General features: G+C 50.2%; 1 protein-coding gene across 5 annotated transcripts in view; it reads left to right on the top strand.

The window, feature by feature from the left end:
• CNTFR (ciliary neurotrophic factor receptor) overlaps positions 1-23,152 on the top strand; it is a 202,704-nt gene that overhangs the window by 125,751 nt on the left and 53,801 nt on the right. For all 5 annotated transcript variants that reach the window (XM_050329558.1, XM_050329562.1, XM_050329561.1 and 2 more), the window contains one exon: positions 18,689-18,919. In XM_050329558.1, coding sequence (XP_050185515.1) covers positions 18,689-18,919 — 231 coding nt within the window. The remainder of the gene's footprint in view (positions 1-18,688; positions 18,920-23,152) is intronic.

The following is a 23,152-nucleotide window of genomic DNA, read 5'->3' as shown; positions in this document are numbered from 1 at the left end:
ACAACCTATGGGCAGGAGGCAGGCCCTCTCTGCCTGTGTAGGTGTGCAGAGAGGGCAGCATGGGATGGGGAGTAACACTCTGTTTGTGGAGTGTCTGCATAAGCCACAGGGTGCTTGCTAACAAACCCATGTTGAAACCCACTGCCAAGCAAGCCCTGCTTACTGGGGAGAGGCTGAGAGGAAGGGCTGGGATTTCCTTCTTGGGGTGGCATCGTCCTGCTGTTTGGAGCAGGAGCTTTGCTGACACGTGATTGTAAATTGAGGCATTGCCATAGCAGCTAGGGGCCCCCAAATGCTGAAGGAAGCCAAAGTCTTATTTGCACTGATTTTCAGACCCTGGGAAGCTGAGATGTAGGCCAGCACCCAGGGAATAGCCCTGGGCCTTACTCAGTACATGAGCTCTGGCTGCTGAAGAAGGACCGTGTTCTGTCCTAGCACTGAGCTCCTTTTAATGGGGGAGGAAGCAATCCTCATCCTGCTTTTACGTTCTCAGAGGCTTCCAGAAATGGAAGGTCTCATAAAAGAAGTGACAGTTGGAGTAGAAACCTTTAGTGCTTCAGGGGTTTGGCTTCAACTAGCCTCCAAAAGCTCAGAAAGGTCTCGCCTCAGAAGTCACATGTGGCCGTCCCAGGGAGCCAGACATCTCATGTTTCCAGAGCAGCCTTGCCCCAGCCAAACTGTTCAGAGACACGTCTCCAACAGAACTTGGACTGAAGGTGCCACTCATTAGTTATCTGATTTGAAGGGTTTCCAGTGTCTGAAGTCCTGGATCATAGGCTGCCCCAGGACTGCAAAGCCAATCTCCAGTCAAGCTGAAAGAACAAAGTGCTGCTGCTCTGTGGGAGGCTCCAGGCACCACTTGCAGGAGCCCAGAGCCTTAGCAGAGGGTGCTGCTAATCATCCCCAGAATATGTCCCAGCAGCTATGTTCAGCAGAAGCCAGGACCAAAAGGGCAGCTCGGGCTAGGGCTGAGACATTCAGGTCCTACATATCCATCTGTAGTGCTGGGTATGGAGTCACTCACTGCTGTCTTCAGTCCAACCATGACAAATCTGGGAGCAAGCAAAGTCCTGCATAAGGGGAGCACAGCCATGGGAAGACACTGAACACAAATACCTTCATTTCTGCTTCCTGAGGAAGGGATTTTCTATGGTGGGAACAGAGCAAAGATACTATGAAGCATGTTCAAGAATGCATGTGCTGGGACACAACACGCACAACAAACCTCTGTTATCAAAGCCTTTGTTGGAGTTAATTTCTCTGGGCAGCCACTGTGCTTCTGTGGAAAGGGAAATACCTAATACTCAGATTCCTAATCAGGGTGGGAGATGCTGGAGTGTAAAAAATAAACAGAATAACTTGCAAGGTGTGCAGTCTGTGCTGTGAATGAAAGAACATATTTCAGGATAAGCAGTCTTGGGCAGCACTAAATGAAGTGGATCCATGCAGAGAAACCAATATAATTGTGGCATATTAAAAGGAGAAAGAAAAGAAAGATTGAGGAGGGTCTGTGGCAGACTCGTTACAGAAGGGAAAAGTGATGTGTGTCACCTTGTAATGACTGCTCCAGGAAGGCCCATCAGGTGGAGAAGTGAAGTGAAACCACAAGGCAAGTGATGGAGGCAGGAGGGGTTACAGTGATATTAGTCCTGTGTGTGGACCATTGATCTCTGGGTGTACAATTTGCTGGGAAAGACTGTTATTTAGGCTGAGCTGTTATCAGGTGCTAATTGAAGCTGAGGAGTCTGGAGCCTTATTGCACTGCCTTTCCTTGACTAGAGCCATACTGGGAAGGCTGGTGTTGGGGAAAGGGTTTTGTGGATGTTATTCACAGAATGGGGGGAAAACAGCCTTTGTCTCCACTCAAGAGACAAGGGGAAGGGGCTAAAAGCTTCTCCGTGCACAGTTGCATGCACCTGTGTGCAGGGAAAGTCCCTGGCAAGGCACATCCACCTCTCAGTGCAAAATTCCCCATGGATGGGACAAAGCCTTACCTCAGAGTGCACACAGGTGACAGAGCCATGCGCTGCCTTCCATCCCAGGTTCAACACATTCGACCTTTCCAGCTTTTTTAGCTTGCAAAGCCTGCAGCATTTCCCCCAGAGCAGACCTATGCTAGAAGATTCAAGTCATCTACCAGTAGCCAAGCTTTTCTTGGTTATGTATTCTAGAGCTTTGCAAAGCAGCCGGAGGTCTGCAGAACTGATGCTAGAAAACATTGACCTGCAGGGCTGGGAGACCGTAGAGCTTCTGCCAGCCAAGACCTGTGTGCTTTGCAGGCAGAGGAGAGCTGGCACCATCATACCAAGGAAGAGACTGGGATGCACAAGCTCAATCAGAGCTGCAGCATATGGCACGTCTTGCTTGATTCTTGCAGCATTTGTAAGGTGTAATGAGGTGTGCATGTGTGTGCATGAATTCCTGATGTCCAGGCCTTGGGTATGCTGCTGAATAACACAGCTCTGCTGGTAGAGGGATGGCGGGGGATGGATGTTTTGCTATTCCAAAGGGTGCTTCTGCTCTCTGGACAAAGGTCCCCTCTGTGCTCTGCTGGTCTGTGCTGCTCCCAAGGGGCCACACCTGCTGCCTCCAGGATCCAAACTGAAATAAAGCCAAGGAAGTTGACGAGCATCCCTCACAGAGGTAACAGAGCTGCAGAGGGGGATCAGGGTCTCGTCCTGTTGTGAGCAGCACGAAGGCAGGCTCACAACAGCAGTGCCAGCTGAAAACCTGTGTGGTGCAGACCGTACACAGGGGGTTCTGCTTCTGGGAGCTTGTCCTTGTAGCCCTACATCCACGCACCCATTCAAGTGAGGACCTTCTCCAACCAGGCAGGCGAGCTCTGCTCATCATCTGAATTGTTTACTCTCAACTCTGCTCCCAGGGGGACAGTAAATTGAGCCTGGAGTGTACCCAAGGGGATTCTCCAGCCGTAGCCATGAACTTGAGACATTGTAGGATGAGTCATAGAGAGCCTCTCATTCCAGCCAAGCCACAAGCCCTGGCAGGTTGGACTCTGCTGCGTCTGTGGCTTGCCTGCTCTGTGGTGTGGTTGCTCCAGCTGACAGCATGCTGTGCAAGGGAGAAACTGAGGCTCATTGGAGCGAGAGTGCATCAAATCCAGAAGCTAATGTCTGTTTGTCTGTCTAGTCCACTGCCTGCAGTTTGCCATGGGAAACCTGCATGTCTGGCCGTAACTGTGAGCCTGAGGACCTGCCACGATCTTTGCTAGCTTCTGGGACTCCTGGAGGGGCTGGGTGCAAAGCATGAAAATCCAGTGATGGTGAGGAGTGAGAGGAGGCTGCTGAGCCCTGCAGGATGTCTGCTTTTGGGAGGGAATGTAGCATTACCTGAGACTGAGCAAGGCATCAGTCTGGTAGTCACATCCAAGTTCCTGTGCTCAACAGACTTGAAAAATAGTTTTCTTTTTGTGGTGGGAAGCACAGGGCATTGAGTTTGCCTCTTTTTTAACTTTGAGTGTGGGTTCCACTGTGTGGCATAGGGAAGGGGCAGCTCAAGAGCTTGAATTTCCCACTGGTGCCTCCTCACTCACACAAGCCCTTTGGCAGGGTTAGAAACCATGGCCACAGGGTCACTTGCCAGTGAGCTGCAGTACTGTTCCCACTGGTGCTCTAGTGAAGTCCATTCGCTCTATTGGAACTCTTCCCTGTCTCCTTTGTCCTCTAGGGGCTTCTCCATCTTTGCTCATTAACACCCAGCCCTTGCCTTCCCCTCTCCCAGTGTCACAGGGCACTAAGACAAAGGGTGTTGCTCCTCCTTGGTCTTGGGGGATGCTCGTGCTCTCTCCCTGGCCCCATGCAAGCATCCTCCTCTTAGCCTTGGCTGGGTGTAAAAGCTCTGCCAGCTCTGTGGTTCCTGTTGGCAGAGAGCCTTTAGGGCTGCCTGCAGGCCGCCTCATTGCTCTTCCCGTCGTGTCAGTGGCGCTTTGCTGATTTACAGCTGCAGTACGCTGGTTGCCCTTAAAGGCAACCCACCTACATCCTAAGGACCTCACTGCCACCGTCCAAGCTCGCTTGGCCCCGGCAGATGAACCTTGGGATTAAAGGGTGGGCTCAGTTCCGCGCACACTGTGTCTCACCTAAAAAAAAAAATCCAATGCGCAGGCTGGAAGGTGTAAAGACCTTCCCCAGATCTTCGCTCGCGAAGACTGGCCATTATATTATTTACGCTGGGTCTGCCCTGGCACAGGTAATTCCTCTACCTGTCAGCTCGGAGACAGGCATGTCCGTCTGTCCATCCCGTCCTGGCTTGCAAAGAGAATTTCTGTTGTTTTCAACACAGGCTGCTAGAGACTGATCCTTGCCTTTATGGACTGTGAGCCCTGAATATTCAGGAAGCAACACTGAACTTGGTGTGACCATGGTTGGCAGGCTCTGGCCCTTAATTAATTAGCATTGATTGTATTTCCAACAGTGGAGGAGGGAGATGAAGCTCAGGGAAGCAGTGAAGTGTTGCAATATAATCACTGCAGCTGTTTACGTGCTGTTGATCAGTGCTCTTCAAAAGTTACATAGCTGCTGCATTGGCAGCATGGGAGACAGAAAGGAAAATCCCTGGTGGGGGGAAATAGTAACCACATGGGACTTTGGAAGCTATCATTTTAGAAGAAACATCTGTTTATATGTCTATGCCAGGTTTGGAATATTTTTTTTTTTTAATGTATTTTCTGGTTCCTTACTCAGTCTTAGCAAAGGTGCTGCTCACATCTCCTGCATGGCAGCAGGGTCTTGTCCACCAAAAAGTGTTTTTTAAGAAGGGGGAAGTGCCTTGTCTCCCAAGAAATTTGGAGGAGGTTGGGGGAGGTGGGTAGTGTTGGATCAGTCACTTTAGGATGGAGGCATCTACCCTATGTGAACAAGGTACCCAGCCTATCTCTGTGTTGGTGAACCATCTTACTCCAGAACCTGGGCAAGTCTGTTCCAGTGAGCTCTCTGAGTCCATGGGCTTTTGTACACATGACGCATTTCTTTCTCCGTATTTTTGCAATTTTATTCTTGGTGGCGCAAGAGAGATGGCTCCAGGCATCCTTCTATTGATCTATGAGTAGGACTTTGGGACATAAACCCAGAAAGAAAATTTCAGGATTTAGGTAGGCAGAATTAATCCCGTTACATTCTTCATCCTGCCCTAAATCACAGCTCCAGAGTGGAGAACCTCAAAGCAGGAGCCACCACGAGCACATCACAGCTTTTTTTAGTGTTGTTGCCTGATGTTGCAGAATGCTGAACGTTGAGTGTCTTTAGTTTGTGCTGTGGTGTGGGACAGCTCCCAAGCTTGTCACTGCACAGTACATTGCCCATTTGGGCTGTGACAGCATGCTGGGAGCCCTGGGCTCCAGTGGATTTTCTTTCTCACATAACACATGTGCACAGACACCTTGCCAGCGTGCTGGGAAAGCAGTGCCAGGGCTGGATGAGGGGTGGGAAGTGGGTGTCAGCAGGCAGAGACTTCCAAGTCAAGCCTGGTAGCACAGGGGATTAGTGGATACGGGCTGTTGGGTGATTTAATTGTGTTTTCCTTCCTCCAGTGTGTTTGCGCCATTTTTCTTAACTTGCTTAGCTCTGAGGATTTTTTTATTGTAACCCTTATTCATGGAGGGCTTTTTGTTTTGGTGCCTCAGAGTGGGCCCCGTAGCAGCTGTCTCATAGCCCCACAAGCAGTGTCTGAGTGCTGGCATCCCTGGGGGCACAGGGAGGTCCCAGGTAGATAAAAAGGCATCAACTCAAATTAGTTCTGTGCTTTGGGTTTTTGTATTTCAGCAGGGTCAAGGGAGCCCAACCAAACCCTGGTGTCAATATACCAGGTGCCACTGGATCCCAAGAGACAGGAAAAATCCGAGCCCAGCTCTGATGCTGTCAACTCTCCTGGGCCAGTCATTTCATCTGCTTCGGGGATTTCAGCTCTGTCTATGTGAGACAGAATGATGCTCTCCTCGTTTGTCTCACTCGTTAGTGTTGTCAGCTCCTTTTGGCGAGAACTGCATCTTTCTGGTGCCAGCATGAAGCAGTGGATGACAGGGTGGCCACCCCTGGGGGCTGCAGGCAGTGTGGCAGCATGAGTGCAGAGGAGGAGCTCTGTGCTGGTATCCTGCGCATCCCATGAGGGGCATCTCCCTTGGGAAGCAAAGCGCTTGCTGCCAATCTGTCCTGAGCAAAGCTGATTGGGAAAATCCTCAGGGGAGCCATTTTCTGTTGGAAATGAAGTCTCATCAACATCTGAGTGTTTTACAAAATTATATTTCTCTGTCGGGGGGAAAAAAGTTTAAGGGAAGGAAGAGCTGTAGTTTGAATTTTTGGTATTTTTCATAAATGGTTAGGTTTATCATTTTTAAATAACACCCCTTTCCCCCTAAAAAAAAAAAAAAAAGGGGTTACAAAGCCTTTTGTACAATGCAGAGTAGAGGTTTTGAAAAAAACACACCCTAATAAACATGAAAACCTTTGGTTTCCTTCTGAAGGAAGAAATTTAGCGCTTTTTCTTTTTTTTTTTTTTTTTTTAATGAAGAATTTTTGTGAGTTTGAACTTTTGCCCTCTACGGGGCCGGAGCAGCATTTTCTAGCTTCATGGCACCCTGAGCCTTTGCTGGCTTTGGCAGAGCCGTGCGGGGCTGCAGGCACCGGAGCCTGGAGCCGCTGGGACACCTCTTCCCTCCTGTCCCTGCATGGGTGGCTGCTCTGCCGCTGTCATCTCCTGTGGGCCAGCAGCCGCTCTCCCTGGGTGGGCTGCAGAGGATCCTCTTATTGCTGTGCTTCAGTTTTTCTATTCACGGCCTCAAGCTGGAGGTAGGGGAAGAGCCACTGGCTGCCTCTAACTGCTTTCCGTGTGTGTGCGTGTAGATTTGCACTGATTTTTCTCTCCTTAACGACTTCCTCGTATTTCCCCTCTGGAAGGCAGTGCCTAAGGTTGTCTGCAGGCTCCTGTCTCTGGGCAATTTCCTCCTCCTCATTAATACCCTTTATTCCCTTATCCCTTATCCTCTTCCTCCCTCCTGATAGAGACAGCCTTTCACAGCCGACTCATTTCAGAGATGTTTTTTAACTGCTGAAGCCAAGATTTTTCTCTCTCCCATCACACTTAGTCTGGAAATGAGAGGGGGAAGCAGGTTTTGGGTTTGGTTTGAGATTTTTTTTTTCAGCAATAAATAATTTCTGGATGCTGAAGAGGCAGGAGAGTAAAGCTGGCGTTAGGCTACATTGAAATACTCCATTTGTTCTGGGACTCTTTCTCCCTCCTCCTTCAGAAAGCTTCCTCTGGTGTTTAATTTTAAAGCAAGTCACTATTATTTTTTGTTTCCTTACTTTCCAGAGGAGATTCCTGTATTATTTTTGCTTGCCTGGAGATTTCCATGTACACCAGGATTTTTTTATTTGGCTTTTATTTCTTCTCTGCTTTCTTTTTGTTGGGGTTAAAAGCCCCAAGTCAGCAAGGTACTTAAACACATGCTCAAAGTTAAGGCCTTGCCTAAGTGCTTTGCTGACTTGGAGCCAAAGATATTTTCTCAAGTCCTTTAAATGCCTCAGAACCTGAATTCAAAACGTTTTACAGAAATTCCAGAATTCAAGTGTCTCTTGTGCTAATAATAGTTGTAATTCAGTAGTGCCTTCAGAAAACTGGAGGTCTGGACGTGGTGAGCTTCTGTATAGTCTTACTTTCAGAAAATATGCTTCCCTAAAATCTTCTTCTGCTTCAAACCCAAAAGCTCTCTAGAGAACGGGCACGTTTATTTGTACTTCAGTCAATGAACATAACTAGCCTTTTACCTGTTGTTTTGCAGTAAGACACTCAAACCTTTTAAGTGTTGAAATTCAGGAAATAATGGGCAGTTGGTTCAAGTCATACTGAATGTCTGCTCCTGAACTGACATTTACTCATCATCCCCAACACAGGGAATGAAAAAAACACACCAAATTGAGGGCTCTCCAAAACAGCAACATCAGTAATTGGAGGTTAGGGGATACTCTGAAAGGCAGACTGAGCTCCCAAAAGCTGCGCTGCTCTCTGCTTTTGAGAGTTTAGTAAGAGGGATGGCAACAAAAGTGGAATGGAGAGGCAATGGCAGTTGGTAGACAAGCAGGAAAAGCTCTGTGGAGGAGGAGGAGGAGGTAGTGTTTCTAGAAGCAGAGAGGCCACCAACATCAAATAGAAATTACAGGGTGGGTTTTTTCAGGCTCTGAAGCCAGGACCTCTGCCACCAGCCAGCCAGCGGGAGCTGTTTTGGAGCTTCATGAAGAGCATCTGCTTCAGAGGTTTTGGAAAGGGTGCTGGACATTGGTTCTTAGGGCACCAACAAGGGAACAGGGCCAGGCAGGAACTGGCTTAGTTCACAATCCTTCAGGGAGTTGCATGCACCCTCCTCTGAAAGTACTCTATGATGCTGTTGGGAACAGGACCTACCCATCTGAAACCTCCTGGCTTACTGTGCTCATCTGAAGGCTTTCTTCTCAGAGGTGGTGTGACCTCCTGTGAGCTTCTGCACTGTGCTTTGCAGGGATATGAACAGAATGTATCCATCCCGTGATTCTGTGGTATGTGCACATCTGTCCATGCTCATGGCAGGGAGGCTGGACTAATGATCTTCAAAAGTCCCTTCCAGCCCAAAGCATTCCGGGATTCTATGATCTTCACAAGAAAGCATGCAAAACCTTGGTTGCCCCAAAACATCATGCACTTTCAGCCCTGTCCGTGCTTTCTCTTGGATGTGCATTTTGCTGCAGGAGCCATCCATGTAGTGCACAGAAATCCCTCTCTCTCCTATCTGCCCAGAGATAGCTACAAAAGGTTGTTCCACCTCCAACAGCCCTCTGGCTGCAGAGTAAGTTGTAAATACCCAGGCAGCCTATGAATTTATGGGGCTTCCCAGTAGGGCTGAGCCCCACAAGGAGCTCAGAAACCATTTGGGGATCACAATCCTGCATTCATATCATCCCTTGTTCAGATACACTTTCCAGCCCTTAACCAGAGTCCCAGCCTCATTCAGCCCCGGGCTGGAGCCTGCTTCCAAGCTCAGCTTGAGATCCAGGAGCTCTCTCCTGAAGTCCTGTTGTGTGGTCTGTAGTACTCCATTAGCTACACTCAGGTATTTATCTTATGTCTCCACTCTTTCCAGTGTGCTATGGGTCTGATATGTGCCCATCTTTCCCAGCAGAGGTGCTTGCACCCAGCAGATACTGTCTGTGATGGGTGGGCTGCAGCTCTGCAGACTGTGACACAGCTCAGCACGTGCCAGTGATGCTTTCCAGGCTTGGCTTTGCTTAAGGATCCTTCAGAGTGAAAGGCATGAAATGCAAATGTAGTATCTTGTAATTACCAATGCAAATCCCAGTGCCTTGTCTTAGTTGTTAATACAGCCCCTACAGGGCAGAGTAGATGGGTGCCTTATTTTTAATATTGCTTTGAAATCAGCACTGGGCTCCAGATGTGCAGGAGTTACTTGGAGGAGTGATGGTGATTGAGTCAACCTTCACACCCCCCAAATTTGGGAAAATTCTTCCCATTTTATCAGCATCTATTCTTCTTCCTCCCCTCTTCCTCGTGCTGCCCTTGGAGCAGCTTAATTCCTCTGCTGTCCTGTAGCTATGTGCACAAAGAAAAGTCTTGGTGTTGGTGCAGGGGGAAGAAATCCCTTGCTTGGGAAGAAATGAGTCCTGGGGTGTAATTTCTGGTGGATATAGAGATGGAAGGAATAGTAATGATGCTTCTGTTGGGAGTTGCTGGGCACAGGGCATCAGTGGGAATATTTCAGTGCTTCCCTGTCCTCCCTTGTCTTGGTACAGAAGGTTACACCCCTGTTTTGATTTTTCAATCCCAATGAAGCTTGGATAATGCTTTTGAGTCCCATCCCTGTGTGCAGTGTACTTTGTGCTGCCTCCTCCTTGCAGGGCTGGGCTGGAAGGAGGAGGATGAACCTCCTGTACCCGTGGTTAAGAAAGCAATGAGTTTTTTTCCATCCTCAAGCTGCAGAAGTTTATGTGTTAAGTTGTAGCGGCCCCAGCTTCAAGCCCAGCTGCTGCCGATCCACCCAGGGGTGGGAGCGTTACATGTGTAAGCGACAAGCCACTGGCCTACAGCAGGCAAAACCCAAGCCAACAGACAGACAGAAAGAGCCTGAGGGGCTGAATTTTAGAGCTATTAAATGATTAAATGCAAGGGAAAAAAAAGTTAATTTAACATCGCGGTTGTGATTTTACACACCCAAGAGCCTGGAAATTGAGAGCTCTGCTTCTCACACAGGGATCGTAACTTGGCACAGCACAGATTGTACAGTATGTAAAATTAGACTGGAGAAATAGTAAATATGCTGCAGGGACCAATACTGTCTTGGCAGAAGGAGGATGGACTGAGTGGGACCCAACAGGTCTTTTACGCCTCTGACTTCCATAATTCTGTGCTAATAAAAAAACATTGCACAATGCCTGATGCTAATCCGCAACCCTGAGTGGGGTGAAGCGGGAGCCGGGCTGTTGTGTGAACAAATAGCGGTCGCCCCCAGAGTAATCATGTGGAGCGAGGCTGTTATTTGGGGGAGGACGTGTGGGCATTGGCAAACAGTGGTGAGGAAGTGTACGCTGTGCGCCGGGATGAAAAGGCAGGCTGAGGTCAGCGGGGTGCGAGGAGCCCCGACGTCTCTATCCGGCTCTGGCCCCTCCCCAAAGCTCAGTAAATGCAGGTGTCTTCACGCTGTTGCTGTACCACAATGAGCTTTTCTTGTGTTTATAGCTGTGATTTGGGCACCTAATTCCGAATCATATTGATTTCCCCTTAAACGGCATTGAAAAGCCTGATCTAAGCACTCTTTTGTGGCCTAGAGTTATTTGTCCTGTCTGCATGAAAAAGCAGGACCAGAAAACAAGCCTCTAATTCATCCATGGTGCTAACACCAGTCACTTGGCAGCAAAGGTTGAAGGCTTGAATGAGCCTGGCTTGAAAGATATTGGTGGGATTTTTCTGCTCTGTGCTGGTTCCCATTAGTGCCATTCATGTCCCCCTGTCTTCCAACACCTTCCCCCCATATCAGACACCCCCACATGCTGAGGTAGCCATGATGTAGTTGCAGGGGATCGGAGGAGTTGCTGCTTTGCCATGCAACTGCTCTTCCTCAAGATGAGTCATCTCAAGAAGAGACTTTGCAAGGAAGCCAAGTGGGCAAGCCTTCCCTTTGCCCTAGGATGAAAATGGTGTCATAGCTCAGCCGGTTGCAGCAAGGAGAGCACTTGGAGTCCCAGAACACTTGGACCAGAAGAGTTAGGACATCCAAGTGAGGGTCTTACCAAGACCTTCTGGAAAACATATTAACACATGAGCTCAGGTTCCCTCATGGGGTGCAAGAACAAAGTCTCCTGTGGGGGAAAAAAAAAACTAAGATCATCAGCCCAACAGAATCCAGACCTCTTTGCTGCAGAGCAACTGGGACAGAAAAGCAGAAATAACAGCAGAAGTCCATCTTCTCCTGGTCCTGGCTTTGTCAACCAAGGGTGATCAGTGATAGAGGTATGTGACCACTACAGATGGGTGTACACCAGCATTAGCACCCTCTGGCAGAGCTCACTCCTACCCTTAAGCCGTGGGAAAGAGCAGCTTCTTCGGAGTCTCCTACCCATGTATGGCTGAGGAGACTCTTTGTTACTGAGTTAGGATGGACTTGGTTACTGTTCCCAGTTTTGCTTGGCCCCTGTGACCAGGGTCAAGTTATTCTTCAGGCAGCACATCCCTTTACAGTTCCTACTACTCCCAACAGGAGCAGGGTGTGATGGCATGAAGGAAAACAAGGCTGTCTCTGACATGGAGCCCTTCTGGCTTACAATCAGAAGTACTGCCAGCATGAGGCTCTGAGCTGATGCAATTTCGCAGGTCTAAAGAGAGGTTCTGTCCCAACACTGGGCTGATGAAAATGCAGCAATACCAGGACAAGACAGATATAACAGTCCTGTCTGGTCACAAGAAGGGCACACTCTGCCCTGGTGAGGTCCCACTCAGACTAGGCCAAAGCTGTTGATTCAGCCAGTCTGATGACATTGCATAAGCAGAAAAATGGCACTAAGTTACCTGTCTGCTAAAGCAGCACTCCCCACCCTACCAACACGTCTGCCAGCCAGAGCTCCCGAGGGGACCACAGCCCAAAAGGCACAGGGAGCTGCTGTCTCCCATGAGGCTGAACCCATGCTGCAGCAAGGACTTGGCCCTTGCTTCTGCTGTGAGTTTGTGTGGCTTCTCCTTCCAGCAGTGGATCTCTGTTCTGTGGTTTCTTACTGGATTTAGCACTGTGTTTTTCCCCTCAGAGGGTGCTGATGCCCTGCCACTGTGTAGCCTTGTTGGCCCCTGTGCACAGGTGCAAGTGCCACCATCCTGACAGTGCTACCATCCCAACTGTGTCACCTGGACCTCAGTCTGAGGGATGGCATTGTTAAGCTTAAAGCAGAGCAGGCATCACACCTCACCACTGCTGGACCATCAGGTCCAAGAGGGAGCCCGTGGATTGAATTACCATTTGTGACAATGGAACATTTGGTGGTAAAAGTGTCATTTCATCCTCAGGCCCAGCAGCTGTTGCATCAGGGTTGATGGGAGAAGCACCAGCCTTGTGCAACTGAGCAGCTAGGAGGGCCATGAAGCCTCTTGTCCCCTCATGATGGACATCCCCAGCTGGCTTTGGGGTGCAGCTGCAGAGGGAGCTGCACTCAGCAGGCCAGTGGTGGGAGGCGAGACTGCTGCAAAATGGGAGGAAAGCTTCTCCAGGGGGAGCAGGGCTTTGCCAGCACTCACAGGAGAACGTTTTGTGGTCGCATCCAGGCTGAGAGAAGAGGCTTTCCTGCCCTGGATCTTGCCCTAAGCCAGGCACGTACGAGGGGTAAAGTGCCTCCTTCACAACACCCCTGAAGTAAACCAAGGTCTGCTTCCAGGCTATCGTGGCATGATTGAGTATAAGTCCTTTAGCACCCATCTGTTATCTCTTAATTAAAGTTTCTTGCTAATTATTTTTTCTTGTCAAGAGCAAAGCTGCTGACTCCAGGGACTTACCAAAGTAGAGCAAACAAATACAGGCTCTGCTTTCTGCAACTCTTCATTAATGGACAAAATTAACTTGGAACAGTCCATATCTTTGGCTACATCGATGACACTTAATTATGCCTGTTTCCTTACAAAGATGTATCCAGTTTTAAATCACTTGTGGAAGAAGTGCCTCCTTAAGCATGAAATTTCTTCTCCTTGAAGGGAAGGTTTCTGCTGGCAACAAAAGCCGTGCAAAGACCAAGTGGCACCAAGGGGAATAGATGTGAGGAGATCAAGGGTTGGGTGTGCTTCAAGGAGCTGGTGTCAGGAAACCCTCTCCAAAGCCAAATGCTGTTTCATCTCAAGAAGGGCAGACCTCAGGGTTGTGAGGCTGCATATGGGAGTGGAGCCACTGGCATCCCTTGGACACAGTTGATGCTGCTGAGGCCAGTGAACATGGGTCCTGGAGCAAGGATGTGCCACTACCCTGTCCAATGGCTGGACAAGGCCAGAACATCCTCCCCTGGCCCCTCTCTGTCCCCTTGCCCTCTCCACCCTCTTGGGCTCCCAGCTGATCTCTTGTGGGCTGATTCATCTCATTTACCGTGGGAAGTTGAATAAGCGAGGCCTTTCCGGTTTATATGCTTGGAAAGCTTTTGGCATAGTCCTGGCACCATGTAAATATTAAATGTATAATTTATTGTGTACACAGGCAGCTAATTAGCCACTGAGGTAATTACTTGGGGCTAGTTTCTTAGCTGTGAGAGGGAGGTACGAAGGCTAGTGGGGTGATGTGAATGCCTCTATCCAAAGACGTACGTAATTCTCTATCCTAGTGCAGAAATGCTCCATGTCCTGTCAGGAAAAGCAGAGACATGACCTTTCTCACTGCTTCAGTTTCCTGAGGCTGTGCAACCTGCAAAGTGCTTGTGCCTCTCCCCAGAAATGCTGCAATGCCTTTCTTTGCTGTCTGTCTGCCTGCATGAGCCACAACCCCACTGTGAATTTGGGCAGAGTGCTCCAGAGGGAATAATTGTTCCAGTCTATCTGCAAATTGCTGTGACAGCAAGGACAGTTTTGGCCTCATGTTTGCCTGCTAGATGTTGTCTTGCCACAGGCCCTGGCTCAAAGACCCCCACTGAAGGGCTGCAGCGAGTGCTGGTGCCAGGAATGCAAACCATCTTGTCCACTTCCTCTGCTGGCTGTTCCAGTGACCCCTCAGGCATCTGGGCACAGACCCCCAGCGCCTCTTCCATGGCTCCATGTGTGCTGGGTGGGACAGTGCCCAGCAGCACACCTGCCGTGGCTGGCAGCTGCCCATGCTGCCAGGGTGGGAGCCTCACGTGGAGCAGAGGGAGAGCAGCCAGTGGAGCTGGAAGGTCCCAAGAGCATTTCCTCTCCTTCCTAGCACAGTGTATGCCAGGTCAGTCCTCAAGTTCTTGCAGGTCTTCCCTGTGATGTTACCCTTTCAGTCTCGCTGTAAAGACTCATTAGGAAGGAAAACAAAGATGAGCTTCCTATTGGTCTTCCAGCTGGATGGGTTTGGGAAGCATCAAATACGCTACCATGGACCCCACATCTCAGCCGCTTTGTCTCATCTTCCCTCCTCATCTCTCTGCTGTACCACTGTCCTGTTGATCCCTACAGCTGCAGGACCTGTCAAGCTGTCACTCGTCATCGCTAGTAGGGCAGCAAACATCCCACAGCTCATTTCCCCAAGCTGCCCCAGGTCCAATGCTGGGAGCTGGGTGTGTTCATCCCACAACTGGCTCCCGTCTTCCCTCCACTGCAGTTTTGCGGGGCTGTGGGTAAAGCTGTAATTTGTGACCCCATTATGCACCACCATAGTTCCTTTCCAAATCTGGGACTTCACGTCGTAAGCCATGCTGTGCCTGGCTGGCGTGCTGTACCCTGACAGAGATGTAGCCCTTGGTGGGCTTGGACCCTCAGGGGCATGTTGCTGGTTGGGATGCAGCATCACAGCCTCGTTAACATGACATTGCAGTCTTGTGATGTCACCTGACCCAAAAAAGTGGCACACTTTGGAAAAGTGGGGTGGTGTAGGGGCAGGACAGCATCTCTAAGTATCAACAATCACTAACATCTCAAAGTAGCCAATGATCACAGCAGTTTTGGTGGGAAGGGATATTTGGAGGTGTCTAGTCCAATGTTCCACTTGGAAAAGGTCTGTCCTCAGCAGAAAACCAGATCAATAATGGCTTTGTCAACACAGTCCTGACAGCCTCCATTGTTGGATATCCCAGCTCTCTTGGGGGTACCTGTCTGAGCACTGCACCACCCTCCTGGAGGATAAATTTTCCTCCACGTCCAGCTCAAACCATCCAAACTACAACTGCCAGCTGTTGGCTCTGTTTCTGCCCATGTCACTGTTTGATGTCCATCCAACAGGGCTGGCCCTGCAGCACAGGCACCATTGTGGTCATAGATCCTGTATGTTATCAGCTACATGATAACAAGAACTGCAGACAAATGTCCCTTCTCTCTCTGCTCAAGGGAGCTGTGAAGCTCTGGGTGAGCTGAAAGGGGAGTCTGCCCATCCCCAGCCTACAGGAAGTGGAAACTCCCTGTAAAAGTTCTGGACACTGTTGTCCATCCCCATCCTAAAGCAGAGCTTGTGTCTGCAGTGTAAAACAGGGCTGCTTCAACATTCTGGGGGAGCTGCCCCCATGGTGCCCGTTCCCAAAGGAGCTGCCACACGTTTGCACAACAATATGGTTGGGTGGGGCTCCCATGCCTGGAATAGGGTGAGGAAGGACATGGAGATCTGTATCTGCTCCAGTAAGATCCTCAGCAAACCCTGCTGTGAGAAATGCTTCCTCTGAAGCTGTGCTTTGGGTTTCTGCTTCATCAGAAACCTTAAATCATTGCCTTGGAAAGGAGCTTTCAAAGACCTGTCTTCAGGAATGGCTCCCTCAGCCCTTCTGGATGAATGCCGATGTGTTTGTTCCGTGTTTAAGGACAAATAAGAAATAATTCAAGGTGCCTTTCCCTCCTTCCCAGCTTAGTTCTTCAGCCTTATAGACAAGTTCTCAGCCACAGTCATGAGAAGTAGAGCTGCATATCCCAGAGCTTTTCCTGGGCAGGCAAGAGCAAGACAAGGAAGGTAGGTCTGTGGGTGGTGCACTGTCTCCAGTGCTTCTGCCAAGCAGAATCCCAAGTCTAAGAACAAGATAGTCAAAGGCCATGTGTGAGCCAGCAGGAAAGGAAAGACAAAATGTTTTTACCTAATGCAATAGAAGAAATTAGAAGAAAACTTGAGTAAGATGCTGGAACTCTTAAGTAAATTCTGATACTTGTATATGTTCATCCACCAACTGCCTGGTTGGGTGTCCATCCTTCCACTGATCCACCCACCCATTGATCCAAAGGTCCCCATCCTTGGCTAGTGTCTGAAATGGTCCTGAGGCATCCCACCAGCATCTTACTCACTACAACCCAGTTTTTCCCTGTCTCTTCCTAGCACACCCTTTCCCAGCAGGGGTAACATCCCCAAAAGTGCTGTATCCCTGTCAGAAGTAGGTGTCCTGACAGACCAACTGCAGGAGGGCGGAGATCTTCCAGGCTCTCCTCCAAGGGCCAACTTTACCCTGGGGCTCTATCCTTTGCTGATGGGCTTAGGCTGTGGGCTTTCGCATAAGGAATGGCTGGATCATACCTGTGTAGTCCCACCTATAAAGGGAACCCAGGAGCTGATGTCTAGAGAGGGAGAAAAGAGCAGGACAAGCCTGGGGGCTGCTTTTCCCATCCTGCTCCACAGCTGCCTGCAGCTGCCCTTGGCTCTCTGGGCATCTTGGTGTTTTAGTGCCCTGGGTGGTGTCTTCTGCTATGAATTCATTTACTTAGTGTTCCCCCTACCAAATGTTGACATCCATAGCATCTGATGGACATGGATTTCTGTAATTTAATCACACTTCATGCACAAATATCCACTTCTTTTTGCTTGTTTTGCTGTCCCTTATTTTATTAGGAGACAGAGCAATCAGTCCTTCTCTGTTTGTCCTCTCATGTCACCCATCATTGCTAAGATGTCTGTCACATCTCTGCTTGGTTGTCTGCTTTTATGGATAAAGGGTTTGAGTTTACTAAACCATCCTTATGTAGGATCTGTTTCCAGCCTTTGCTATTCCTGTTTCCTTCCTCTGCTCTGTTTTTAGCGGTGCTGCACTCCTAACAGCATGGGGGCAGATTTGTTCATGGCTTTTAGGTTACAGTGCTTTCCATTTTGGGTTTGGAGTCTTGGTCACCACTGAGCTGATGTTCTCAGGGAAGTGAGTGTGATGACTCCAAGGTATGTTTCCTTGAAGGCTGTGGCACGTTTAGAACCATGAGCGTGTAGGGGAAGCAAGGCTTAATTCTCCTGGTGTGCATCCCTGTGTGCATTTATCAACACAGGGTAACTGCCTGGTGAGTCTGTACCATGATGTACTTCTGCAGCACTTTGCAACCCTGCTGTGATTTGGCTGCCCTGACAGCCTCAGCAGCACACTGTCTTCTCTCGCTGCCTTGACCCCCTTTTACCTGTGAGTTATGAGGGTGTTGGGCAGACCTGATCCAGCTCTCTCTGTCAAACTTCACCAGGTGACGTCTTCTACTGCTACATTTGACAGCTTGCTCTCACCTTTGGTCTCGTGACCTTTAGCTGCTATAAATCCCTGCAACGACTTTCCCATGTGTCAGGGCTGCTTAGTTTCCTTGGAAGGCACCTTGTCAAATGTGTTTTTGAAGCCCAGGAGTATTTTGAGAACTGAACCACCCTCATCTGTGCACAAAGGCTTGATGAAGCCTTGAAGGAACCTCATCTCCCACTCATCTGCCCATCCTGCTTCACCCCGTGTCATGCACACACACACACACATGGTTTTATCCTTGCCACGTGCAGCTCAGCACAGCCAAGTGTAACAACATGGGAAATATTCAATTGCTAAGGATCATTAATGAATGTCAGCTCCAGCTCCTGTCCAGAAACCTGAGAAAATTCAATTAGGCAGCTGGTGCCCAATGAGCTGTGATGCCCCACTCGTGAGATGCTACATCAAACAGCTCAGCAAGGCATCGTGTTACTGTGGAGAGAGTAGAAAACCCAGACGGGGAGACAAACAGCACTGCAAGCACCAAGCAGCTGCCCCTTTGCAAAGCACAGCACAGTTGGGTTGCAGTTCTCCTGCCTGGTTTCCTGGATAGGGAATTGCAAGGAGAGATACCTGCTTCCCATCTCTGCTAGGAAATACATGTAGTTTGCTTCTGACAAGTCCTGGGGCTCTGTCATCTCTCTGCTGGGAGTTTCTGATGCATGTGTTTGTGTCCTCTAACATACAGGAATGGCAATGCCTGGATGGTGTGTGTCTCTGGCCGTGCTGTGGGATGTTTGGCTGATGAGCCATACATGCAGCCCCAGTGTGCCTCTTCCATGGTAAAGGTCATCCTGCAGGTGGAAGTGGTCCATGGATTCTAATCCCCTGGTTATTTGTCAGTCAAGGTTCAAATAAATAGCTATTAGGTCCAGGAGGAGAACTCAGGCTTCCCTGGCAACCTACACAGTGTCAGTCCATACCCCAGTCCTTGTCTTACTTCCCAGATGGAATGCTAAGATCCCCTCTTCCAAGGTAGCTGTGCCCAGGGGCTCTGAGCTACCCCATTTTTCTCCTCTTTCTCCCCACAGACAGCCACACCCAATACGAGCGGGTGGGTGCAGACGTGACCATGAAGTGTGGCTCCATGGACTGGGATGCCGCAGTGACCTGGACAGCAAACGGCACCGATATCGACGAGTCCCACCTGAATGGGTCCTACCTGATCCTGAAGAACGTTAACCTGACGCAGAGCGGCCAGTACTCCTGCTACGAGGGCTCCTCCTGGCACCTCAAATACCAGACCACCCTGAGGGTGGGAAGTGAGTACCCTACATTGAGATAACCCTGTGCTTTCCATACATACAGCTGTCAGCTGCACACCACCATATGAGCTCCCTATGTATGCCATACTGATCCCAGCAGAATGCTGACTGGAACCAGTCCCTCCACCCCAAACTTTTCATCAAAGCCAATAGGTTAAATGATGCCTCAGGAATAATTTGGGAAGGGATGTAGCTTCTGCATCCAGCCTTGTGCCACAACAACCATCTCTGCAGGTGGAAGGAGTTGGGCCTGAGCTGTCAGAGAGGATTGAGGTCAGGAAGGAGAAGTCTGGGCTGAGTTTACTGCAACATGGTTGTTTCAGAGGAGCATCCAAAAGATGCTGGTGATCCCTGTGTGTTTGCAGGGTCCTAGGTGCACAGGATGTTGGAGGACAGCTGCACATTCCCCAGCATTTTGCGTGTCTTAAGCGCAAGATTCGCCGATTCACAGGTCTCTGCGCAGGGAGAGAGAAGAGTTGTGCTGTGCTTCACATGATGCTGAGAGCTGATAGCAGCTGTGTGTTTTGGGGGCTGCTGTGTTTGTACATCTGATAGCAACTGTGTGTTTCACAGTACAGTGTCTGCAACTGTCAGCAGTGGGTGTCTGGGAGCACCAGCCGGCATAGCCAGCTGTGGGATGATTGCTGCTGAGGATACTGCAAGGCACCAGCTGGATGCTCTGCCATCTAGGGATGCATCGTGTAGGTGGTTGTATGTTTCCAGGTTTGGAAGACACAGAAGAGCCTTTCTCTACTCCTCGTCTCACCCTCAGCGCCTTGCATCAGAGCCAGGGTGGTGTTTCTGTCCTAGACCTTGGTACAGGGGCAGAGGATCACAGGAGGGTCTGCATAAGCCCTGAAAATTAGGCAGGAGGGGTTCACTGCACCTGTGGAAGAGATTTTGGAGATGCTGTATGGTGTCCAACTTATGGTTTAGGGTCTGCTGGGAGGGATCCTGGCATGTGGGCCAGGGAGAAGGAGTGCTGGAAGAAGCTAAAAAGCAATGTGAGGAGCAGACAAGGGGAAGCAGTCAGCAGGGCTCACACCAGCGAGCAGGAATGGAGGCTGGGAGCATGGCAGACAAAAAGGCCACTACCTAGCGAAAGAGTTGGGAGCCCCTTAATTGCACTGTTGGGGTGAGGAGTGTTCATGAGTAGAGGCAGAACAGGCAGGAGCTGGGTGCAGCGTGGGCAGCAGCACAAGGAGGTTTTGCAGCTCCTCTGCTTGGGCACGTGCTCACCAGATCCTGTCTAGGGAGAGGCTGTCCCAGGCTGTGACAGCGCATGGGGGGCTGCAGCCCAGGTCTGCAGGAAACGAGGGGAGGGGGGAGGGGGCTGCAGCCTCCAACCACCTCCCCTGCAGCTGTGGCATCACTGTGACTCTGCAATGGCTCCTCCATCTGCTAAGCACCTCGCTAATAGTAATCCCTGTCAATCCGCTCAGGGACCCGTGGGAATTGCTCAGCGTTAGAGCCCAAATCCTGCTGTTTCCTATTACTGTGTGTTCCCATTCGCTGGAGACTCACAGCCCCCCCTTGAGCACTGGGCAGCTGAGGAGCCCAGTTGGACACTGGAGGGGCCCACCAGCCCCAGGAGATAGGGTGACAAATAAATAAGCGAATGTCTGGTGTTGTTAACACAATTAACTGTGCAAGGAACTAATCAGGTGAGACGCTTTTAGAAGTAATTAATTTAATTGCCTGGATTTTAATTTAATGTTCTCTGCGACGTTTCTTTTCCCAGCGCTACCACCCCCAACCCCTGCCTGCATACCCCTCCCCACCCCAAGTTTCCTGGCTCTGCTGGGCATAATTGATTCTCTGGAGGTGTGTGGGTGTGGCTTCATGAAAAGGAGTGGGTTTGGGAGCACCCAGGAGGGGATGGAGATGGAGATGGGCTTGGGTGTGGAGGTGGAGGTGCAGATGAGTGACTCATGGGACGTTTGGAGCATGGCCCTGTGGTAGCATCCCTGCTGCAGCTGAGTGCATTGGGAGCACAGACCTGGGATTTGAGGGATCTTGGACTGTTTCATTTCAATTGCATGGGAAATTAAATGAAAACAGGCCTATGGCTGCATTTTTCTCTTTTACTGGGGCAACAAGAAAGTTGACTGCAGTTGGGAGAGAGGGGCTGGGGGCTGTGAGTGGAGAAGTGCTGGAGATCTCATTAAATAAACGACGGTACCTGAAGCATGCCCCACGGGCAAGCCAGGAGTGCTCCTGAGCATACAACACCACAGGAAGGATGTGGGGAGGGAGCAGAGAAGGGTCGAGGACCAGGAAAGGGTGTCAATTAGCAAAGCAAGCTCTGTCATGGGGGTCAGCGAGCACAGGGAGAAAGGGAGACCTGCCAGGAGTCAAGCTGAGTGAGACCTTGCAGAGGAAATGAAAAGGGGAGTTAGCCACATAAATACAGAGCAAATGAGGAGAGAAGACAGAGCCGGCTCTGCAGACAGGTTTCAGGGGAGATTAAAAGTAAGCCTGGCAGAGCTCGATACCAAATGAACCCCGCTGGGTCTGAGTGGCAATGCTGAGAGCGAGGGCATCACAAGCTAAAGGAGAGGAGGGGGGATAAAACCTGGAGATGATTCCCTGTCATGGAGGCACCTTCAAAGAAGACAATGCATTGAAGGCTTGGGGAACACCTCATCCCCCGTGTGAGGACATCTGTTCATTAGCAAGGCTCATTAGGAGCTGAGAGGTCAGTGGTGGCACCCAGGGCTGTGGGGAGAGGCAATGTGCCTCCTGTGCTTGAGAGAAGGAAAAGTCCCGAGCAGACAGCCTGACCCCTCAGCACAGTGGGGCTGTGGGGCACGCTTGGAAGAGGGAGCAATTAAAGACGTGGAGACAAATGGAAAATGGGAGAAAAATACAAGGGGAACTTGCCAGGGATGTATCACACCAAATTAACCTGATAGCTCTCTTTGATAAGGGAAACGATTTTCTAAGCCCAGAAATGTGGTCGATGTAATCTGTCTTGACTTCAGTGAAGTATTTGCTATGATGCCACATGGGAAATTATGAGTTAAACCAGAGAAAATGTGGATTAGTATGAGAATTGGAACACAGCTTAGAAAATAGCTAAGGGGGATCAGACTGTGCTGAAAAGGGGAGCTGCTAGGAAAGATGGAGAAGCTCCGGCATCAGCATTTGGACCACTCTCAGTGGTGTTATCTATAATGGCCCCTGCCCACAAAGAGCCAGGGTCTCCCGTGGGATGTGTCAGTGGCTGTGGGGGTACCCAGGGATATCTCGGGGGGGGATTTCTTGCTGAAGGGGCCAGGATGTTACATAATGGCACAAGCACAAGTGTGAAGGTGTCTCATGAATGGGCTTCATCAGGCAGGGAGGGAGGACACAGGTAGCTCGTCTGGTCCTTGGGGTGGGGTTTGACACCCAGGTCCACATCATGGGGGATGTGGCCAGAAGCCCACCAGCACCCTGCAGAGACTGGGGGTAGCTGGCTGTCTTGTCCCCTGCAGAAATGGGCACACTGGTGCTCATACAGTGGGACAGTGTGCATCCAGGGATGATAAGAAGGAAAGGCCCAAAGGCCTGCTTATCCCTAAGGGTCCCAAATCAGCCCTAGCACAAATTGGCCTGGGGGAAGCTGGCACTTCTCCAGGGAAGCCTCTTCCAGCACTTCTTCAGGGAAGCCTCTTCCAGGGCACTTGGAGCAGTGATTTGTTGGTCTGCCCCATTTTTCAGGCAGCTGAACGGGAGGTGAAGCACAGGAGAGCAACCAGGATGCTTTGTGTTTATCTTCAGTGATCACCTGCCTTGCAGCCTGGAGAGCAGCAGATGCCTAAGTATGGCCTGAAGCAGGAGATGGGGCCAGGTCTTTCTGCACACCTGGCCTGCTTCTCTGGCCTGAGCCTAGGGCTGAGCACCAGGAGCAGGCAGAAGGGAGGGGAAGGCTCTGGGTACCAGTACTGTGGTGCCGGGCTCCTGGCTGCCCCCACAAGCCATAGCTCTGCATTTGGAAACACGCAGCCGGAGGGCCCGGGGGTGGATATAACAAAGACGTTGGGAAATAATGCACTCTTGAGGTTTGGCACACGGCTCCGTGCGTTACAGAATGTTATAAAAATACTGCTAATGGGCCAGAGAGGAGTGGAAACGCACGGTGGAAAGGCTGCCAGAAGCCGGAGAGCGCACATGGGAGCAGGGAGGCCTTGTGTGCAAAGAAGGGAGGGAGGGAGGGAGGCAGCCAGGGCAGGCACCCTCCTTCCA

Source organism: Myiozetetes cayanensis, unplaced genomic scaffold (assembly GCF_022539395.1).
Source record: "Myiozetetes cayanensis isolate MyiCay16 unplaced genomic scaffold, myiCay2020 scf4, whole genome shotgun sequence".
Classification (NCBI taxonomy): domain Eukaryota; kingdom Metazoa; phylum Chordata; class Aves; order Passeriformes; family Tyrannidae; genus Myiozetetes; species Myiozetetes cayanensis.
This window is presented reverse-complemented; position numbering and strand designations above follow the sequence as displayed.